The sequence below is a fragment of the Cajanus cajan genome, chromosome 1, assembly GCF_000230855.2.
Source record: "Cajanus cajan strain Asha chromosome 1, NIPB_CcT2T_4, whole genome shotgun sequence".
NCBI classification, from domain to species: Eukaryota; Viridiplantae; Streptophyta; class Magnoliopsida; order Fabales; family Fabaceae; genus Cajanus; species Cajanus cajan.
In genome coordinates, this window is record NC_138517.1 from 45,838,367 (window position 1) to 45,846,539 (window position 8,173).

General features: G+C 31.8%; 1 protein-coding gene across 1 annotated transcript; it reads left to right on the forward strand.

Annotated features, from left to right (window-relative positions):
• The first annotated feature begins 602 nt into the window (after window positions 1-602).
• On the forward strand, window positions 603-8,173 carry LOC109812948 (putative inactive leucine-rich repeat receptor-like protein kinase At3g03770). Its single transcript, XM_020377019.3, has 8 exons — window positions 603-871; window positions 970-2,822; window positions 2,935-3,068; window positions 3,586-3,829; window positions 4,752-4,963; window positions 5,060-5,085; window positions 6,012-6,123; window positions 7,519-8,173. The coding sequence occupies exons 2-8, from the start codon at window positions 1,454-1,456 to the stop codon at window positions 7,732-7,734; spliced, it is 2,313 nt and encodes a 770-aa protein (XP_020232608.1). The 5' UTR covers window positions 603-871; window positions 970-1,453; the 3' UTR covers window positions 7,735-8,173.

Sequence of the window (8,173 nt, forward strand, 5' to 3'; positions counted from 1 at the left end):
TATACAAATCATTTTCTCCTTATTTTTTTTACAACTTCTTAAAATTAAAATTTGTTACAAGTAACTTCTCATTCATCATCATCACCATCATCATCATCATTAAATTAACTCGAGGCACTTCATGCCTCTATTAAATAATAAAAATATATTAGTCTAATTGATATTATAATTAATTCATTAATTTGAAGTTCTTAAATTTGATTTAAAAATATTTTTTTTAATTATTTAAAATATAAGAGTATAATGGTCAAAAAATGTAAAGATTAAAGTAGTTACTAAAAAGGGTATCTATTTATATATTAGTATATTATTATTCATTTTAAAATTACAATACTTACTTACAAAAATAATTATTTTTTAATTCAGTAAAGGCATGAAATGCATTTTTCCTGCTAGCATTTTATAGAAAGTATTGCAATAAAACATATTCAATATCTTAAAACCAATAAAAAAAAATTCTTAACCATACTTGCTTCTTTCAGTTCTTGGTTATCAATTTTTTTTGGTAGGTTTAGAATCATCTAATAGCAAAATAAAAAAGTCATTCCGTGCAAAACTCTTGAATAACAGTCCTAATTAATGTGACTTGAAAATGACCAAAGACAGAGAATGCACATAGTTAATGGATATAGGTTCATTATCTTTCTGAAGCTGTGACCCTGACCCTGACCCTGACCCTGACCCTGCTCTGCTCTGTTATCTCCTCTCTCCATTAATGGCACCAACGCCACTTCAAACAACGGCATAAATGCCCTTGTCAGTGTCCATGGTACGACATTTTCAACTACCTTTCACCTGTTTTGATTCAACACACGTTCACCGTTCAACCCTCAAATTCTGCACAACCACAACCACTGACACATTAGCTAAGGTTCACTTCCCAAGGCTCTGTTCTCTCTCTGTTTCCTCTGTTCTGCTTCGTTACCATCACCCTCTTAATGATGGGTCCTTCTTTGTTTTTCCAAACAGGTGCTCCATGGTGTAAAGTTTCGGTTTTTGCTCCATGAACCTCCTTCACCATTCTCCGAATTCCCCCCCTTCTTGGTGCTCTTCAGTTGGGTGTTGTATAGTATATCCGAGGAGATGATGCATTGTTTCAAAATGTTTAGTAGCATCTAAAAAACTGTTTTCTTGATTTTAGTTGTAAGGTCAAAGTTTTTGGAATTTGTGACCATAATTGTGACCGCATCAGCTAGATTTGTTCGTAATTTTTTGCAATTTTCCCTACAAAGTTAAGTTTTTTAGGGTGTCAAGTGTCGCAATTGTGGTCGCATTAATCGCCTTTGTTTGCAATTTTCTACCATATCAAGGATTGTGACGAAATCGCGACTGCAATTTATAGCCTTGTTTGTTAGAACAAAATTTCCTTCTGGGTAGGGTAGTCTAATTTTGAAATCTTTGAAGTGTGAAGGAATTGTTTTGAGTCCTTTGACATATTCATCAAATTTGGTGCATGATGTTCCGAGGTGGTTCAATGAGACGTTTTTGTTACCTTTATCTTGTTGTTCTTTCATTGTTTTTGTTCATACCAAACACTTATGAATTAGAAGCATCTCAGACTGAAGCCTTGTTGCAGTTAAGAGTTTATCTAGAGTACCCCTCTTCTTTGCAAATTTGGGAGAATTACAATGGGGACCTATGCAGCCTTCCTCCCTCTGCAAACTTGAGTATTAAATGCGAAGGTGATGAGGTAACTGAGCTTAAAATTATGGGTGAAAAGTCTGAGAAGCCATCACGGTTCAATGGATTTGCAGTTCCTAATCAGACCCTGTCCATGAATTTCTCCGTTGATTCATTTTTCACCACTTTGACAAGGTTGACCAGCATAAGGGTTCTTAGCTTGGTGTCCTTGGGGATTTGGGGGCCACTCCCTGAGAAGATTCACCGTTTCTCTTTGCTTGAAGTTTTAGACTTGAGCTGTAATTTCTTATTTGGAGCCATCCCACCAAAAATGTCCACCATGGTAAAGCTTCAAGCACTGACACTTGATGACAATTATTTTAACACCACTATGCCTGATTGGTTTGATTCATTGTCTAATCTAAACATCCTGAGTGTGAAGAGCAATGGCTTAAAGGGTTCATTCCCCTCCTCACTTTGCAAAATTGAGACACTTGAAGTTGTTTCCTTGTCACACAATGAGTTGTCTGGGGAATTGCCTGGTCTCAGTTCTCTCGCTGGCCTACATCTGCTGGATATAAGAGAAAACCAATTAGAATCTGAACTACCATTGTTGCCTAAATCAGTGATCACAGTTCTTCTTAGCAATAACTCATTCTCAGGAGAGATACCTAAGCAGTTTGGTGAACTGGATCAGCTTCAACATCTAGATCTTTCTTCAAATCATCTCAGTGAGACACCCCCATCTACCTTGTTTTCTCTGCCTAAAATAAGTTATTTGAATCTGGCAAGCAATGTGCTTAGTGGGACCCTCCCAGGAAAACTTAATTGTGGGAGTAAACTTGGGTTTGTGGACATTTCTGGTAACAAGTTAAGTGGTGGACTTCCTTCTTGCTTGGCCAATACTTCTGATAGTAGAGTTGTTAGATATGCTGGAAACTGTTTATCTGTTGATACTCAGAACCAGCATAGAGGGTCTTATTGTAAAAAATCTAGCTCTGGATGGAAGAGCTTTAAGACATGGTTAGTAGTTGTAGTAACGACCATTATTGTTGGATTTGTTCTTGTGCTTTTGGTGTCTGGAGTATTCTTATGGAAAAAATGTCGCCCCAGAAAGATTACCGGGAAGGATCTAAAGATTGTTCAAGATAACTCCTCAAGGACCTCAACTGGGGTTTCATCTGAGATCCTTGCAAATGCCAGTGAGTATATATTATAGGTTACTTAGGCCATAGTTGGTGTGTTGTTAATTCAGATTTTGATACAGTGTGCAGTTTTCTAACATAGTAATGTCTTGTTTCCAATTGTTTTCAGGATTCATTTCTCAAACAGTGAAGCTAGGGACACAAACTACTCTGACCTGTCGACAATTTTCGATAGAAGAATTGAAGGAAGCCACCAGAAACTTTGATTTGTCAAGTTATATTGGTAAAGGCTCCATAGGAAAGGTACCCTTCAATCACTCAAAATGTTTGAATTATTGGATAGTTTATTTTCTTGGTTTAATGGAGGATATACCACTGAGGTGGATGGTACATTTCTACCAAGTTATCTTAAGGAGATAAGATTGGATAATTTATAGCTTTCAAATATTCATAAGTGATTATTCTTCAGAATGAAGGGTTTTCTTTTTCTTTTTGACATATTTAAATGCTTTTAACCGAAACAGTACAGAACTAGGAAACTGACTGTAAGAAAAGGGTTTACCTCTGAATCTGATAATTTCCAAGTAACTACATACCAAAATCACTCGAGTTTTCTGACAGGTTGAAATTTCTGAAATCCTTGTCAAGATTTCACTATTTTCATATGCCCAAATAGAAAGTAACTGTGTTTTTGGCATTTACTCCTTGTTAGAAGGTCAAGTGATTCAAAATTTGTATATGTAGTCATAGGAAAGCTTTGTCAAACTTATTTTGTATGCTCACTGTAAATGCCTCTTTTAAGTCTTCTACCATATCGCAGCTGTACAAAGGTAAACTAGAGAATGGATCCTATGTGGCGATACGTTCTCTGGCTCTGTCAAAGAAATGCTCAATACAAAATCTTAAAGCCAAATTGGATTTACTCTCAAAGCTTCAACATCCAAATTTGGTGAGCCTTTTGGGCCATTGTATTGAAGGTGGTGGACTTGATGATTCCAATTCTCACAAACTTCATCTTGTATATGAGTATGTGCCAAATGGGAATTATCGTACCCATCTGTCAGGTTAGTATGGCATAATGTAATAATAGAATGCATATTATTTTGTGGACAAGTTTCATCAATTAGTTCCCTCTTTTATCTATTTGGCTTCATGAATCATTTCTGCCTTTTAACGTCAGCAATATTGAAACTAAATATAAAGAAGACCTCAATCGGGATGTGTCTGCATAAATTAGTCTAGGTTAAATTTGTGGAAATTAGTTCCTGTTGAAGAAAGAAAGGTGTCTCCAATAAGAAAAATGTTAGGTTTTTGACACGTACTTTTGAACACATTCACTTTCTTTTTGTTGAAATTTATTAAAAATTATAAAATTTTGTAAATCCCGGTCCTATTTAATGAATCTCTCATGGTTTTAAAATTTTAATAAATTGTAAGTGTGTTAAGAGTAATGTATTAAAGAGTGTGTTGATAACATACATGCAATTAACATGGAAAAATTTTCCTCTTCATTTAAAAACGGATAAAGTTTGCAGCTGAATAATGATCATACATTAATTTGATAAATTAGAAGCCATCAAAAGTAGTATGACACTATGACTTGATTTTTTTATAAGCAACACAATTTACTAGAATGGTGAGTTCAAAGGGTACTCAATCCCATTAACATGAGCTACAACACTCACACAGCACATGAGATTATTGTATAATGTCATACACCAAAATCACCCACCCAAGATGACACCGGAGTATGTTGATTTAACACTTCATTTTATTATTTAGGCTTGACTTGATGATGTAGCAGTGTCTCCTCCTGAGGGATGTAAAGTGATGCATGACATTATGATGATTTTATCATGTCCATCCTCTTCATATATTTTTTTTATTACTATAGTCAGTGGTTTTGTAACTAGCAACAATTATTTTTGGACATCTTGTCTTTCTTCTTGAAGGGTTTAATTCGCTAATCTTCATTCGAACATGCAGAATTTTCTGTAGAGAAGGCACTTAAGTGGTCTGATAGATTGACAATTTTAATTGGAGTTGCTAAGGCAGTGCATTTCTTACATACTGGTGTCATACCTGGCTGTTTTAGTAACCAACTAAAGACAAAAAATATCTTACTTGATGAACACCGCATTCCAAAACTAAGTGACTATGGTATGTCCATCATCACAGAAGATATTGAAAACTTTGAGGTATGTTTCTGGCAATCTAATATTCCAGTTTTACCTTGTTCTTATATTATTGATGATTGATTTAAATGACCCTGTTACCATATTTGTGTTGTACAGGCAAAGGGTGAGAAGCCAAAATCAAGGTAGGATATACGAAAGCTCATTTTACTCTTGCAATTGGATTATAAACAATCTTTTTATTTTTATAAGAGATAAACTTCTCCAAAAATACTTATATAAAAAAAAAATAGGTAGAGAAAACGAAATTAACTTCTCTATCATATTAGTTTTTTCAAAAAATTTTCTTTTAACTTCATAAATATAGTTTAGCTTATGAGTGTGGAAATTAATTTTGTTTTTTCTTTTTATTTTTTATTTTTAAAGTGTTTTTAGAGAGTTTATCTTAACAGATCTTATATTTTATAAGATTTTAAATACATATTCCACCGTACCTACTTTCTAATTATCCTGCCATGTTTTTTATTTTATTTTTTATTTATTTTATTTTAAATTTTGGTCCTCAAACTGCAATTGTGACCACAATATTAAAATTTCGAAGGTATTCCCAATTACATTGCAACCACAGTTATAGCAGCACCAACCACAGTTTTTGCAATATTAAGATTGTGAAAGACTTCACAACCTTGATCATAACTAATTTAAAAACCTTGCTTCCTACACTACACTCTACACCCCACACCCCACTTCTCTATTGCACTCTTTATTACCAGTATTTTATTGCCATACTCACAACACTAGTATAAATTGGTAATAGCATCAAAAGAATCACACACGACACCCATGACCATGAGTAATGACTACTATTTGTTACTTTAGCATAACCAACACAACCATGCTTTGTTTTGTGTTTGTTTATTGAAGCCCCTTAACTCCTCATTGCCACTAGTTCCAATTTTTTGTCATGACTTATTTATTTCTTTTTCACCATTCTCGATCCATGAATCAAGGGTATGAAAGATGGAATACCCTTAGTGATGTCCTTTGTTATGCTTAAATGATTTTGTGTGTATCAATAACGAACAAATTGTTGTTCTTTATTCTCTTGTAGCGTGAGGACAAAAGCGGAGGACGATGTCTATAATTTTGGATTCATATTGTTTGAATCACTTGTTGGACCAATAGCATGCGACAAAGGCGAAACATTTTTTCTAAATGAAAAGGTTAGTAATTTTTTTTTTTAAACATTTGCGTTTTGCTTTTGCTTTTGGATGAATAAAAACGTTGATCTGCTGAATATATTAAAAAAATATTCTCATTCTTATTCATTTTGATTGTGCTGATTCCAAGCACTTAAGATTTTTTTTAAAATTTTTTTAGTAGTTAATTTGTTATTGATAATTTTATTTTAAAAATAAATATCAATTACTATTATTATCATATTATTTTTAAAAATATATGTTTTATAAATAATTTTATTCAAAAATAGTAAATAATTTTTAAATATATTTATTTATTATTGTTATTATTATTTTTAAAATGAATATAACTTTTATAAATAATTTTATTTATAAATAATAAATATAAATTATTTTGATCATTATATTTTTCATTTTTATTTTAATATATAAATAATTCATTTAAAATAATAAATAAAATTTATTTTATCATTATATTTATTATTTTTATTTTGTTGTTATATATATATATATATATACATATAAACCAAACTCACATACTCACAAGGTCAAATGCATGTTAGAAATCTAATTTCTTATTAGAGGGGAAGTTTTTAACAGTGACCCACATAAAATTATATCAACTTTTTTTTAATACCAAATACACTTTACTTTTTGACTTCTTTCAATTTTTCCCACTTCCTTTCCTTTCTCACCAACTTCCCTCTTTCCAAACAAAATATATACTTCTTCACACTTTTCTTCTTTCATTTTTTTTCTTCTTTTTCTTTCATTTATTTCCCTCCTTAACAAACACAAACTAAATCTGAATGGGCCATGCAAGGACGTTAGTTTGATGGTGTTTTCCCCTTACAAAAGTAATTTTTAATCTAGAAATATGTTTTAAAAATTTATAATAATAAAATAATAATAATAAATGTTAAAAAACTAAAATATCAATAATAAATAATATTTACACTAGAAAGTTTTCTTATACTATCATTGAATTACAAATTATCATATGAATGATAATTTTTTATCAGTTCATCACTGTCTAAAAATTTTTACCTATCAATGCAAGTGTATTAAATTCAAAATATAAAAACAAAGTTACTTTTGTATTTTTATTAGATAAGTTAAAAATAGTAACTTCTTAAAATAACTATCACAAAAATCACTTTCTTTTAAACTTACATAAATATAAACCAGTAAGTTGATCAGTTTTTATATTTTAGGATACTTTCATTTTCTATCCTCCATTGGTGTGAAAATGTTCATTTCCTTTTGTAAGTTTTTAAAAATCAAAATCAACAAAATGTTTGGAAGGACTGAAATAAAAGTTGGCATATTTGTTGGTACTAAATAAATATTATACCCTTTTACTTATTATAAATGGTTAAATTTTTAATACAAGACCTTAATTATGTGAATTCACCACAGGCATCCTTTGGCAGTCAAGATGGTAGAAGAAAGATTGTGGATCCTATAGTGTTAACCACTTGCTCTCAAGAGTCATTATCAATTGCAATATCAATCACAACCAAATGCATATCTCCAGAATCTTCAATTCGTCCCTCCTTTGAGGATGTTCTATGGAACTTGCAGTATGCAGCTCAAGTCCAAGCCACAGCAGATGCAGACCAGAAATCAGATTAATTCTACATAACAAACTGTGTAGGGTAGTGTAGGAGGCTCAAAACTAGAGATCTATAAGTAAAAACACAAAGCAAATATAAAGGTATAGTTGTAAAAAATGTTCACCCCATTTGTTTTTTTCTTTTTGTTTCTTCTAGAGTTCCCCTAGGACATGGTTAGTTAGAATATTCACAAACCTCTTTAAAGGAAGAGGGGATTAGGCAAATGAAGCAAATCATGAACTTGACTTACTACTCATAGGATGAATTCAATGCTTCTAGAAGATATTTGGTGGAAATAGTAACCATGGATTATGGAAGCTCAACTTCAAAGAGTTATATATAGGGTAAAAAGATTTCTATAGTCGATGTATGGTACATCGTGTTATGTTGTAAATTTAGTTTCATGTATTTTTATGAAAATAACTGAATCTTCGATAGATTAGAGAAAAACAAAAGAA

Excerpts from the sequence above, each read along its gene's own strand:
- LOC109812948 (XM_020377019.3), top strand. The coding sequence starts at position 1,454 with ATGATGTTCCGAGGTGGTTCAATGAGACGTTTTTGTTACCTTTATCTT. Across the intron at positions 3,069-3,585 it reads GTAAAGGCTCCATAGGAAAG|CTGTACAAAGGTAAACTAGA; the intron begins GTACCCTTCAAT and ends ACCATATCGCAG. Across the intron at positions 6,124-7,518 it reads CATTTTTTCTAAATGAAAAG|GCATCCTTTGGCAGTCAAGA; the intron begins GTTAGTAATTTT and ends AATTCACCACAG.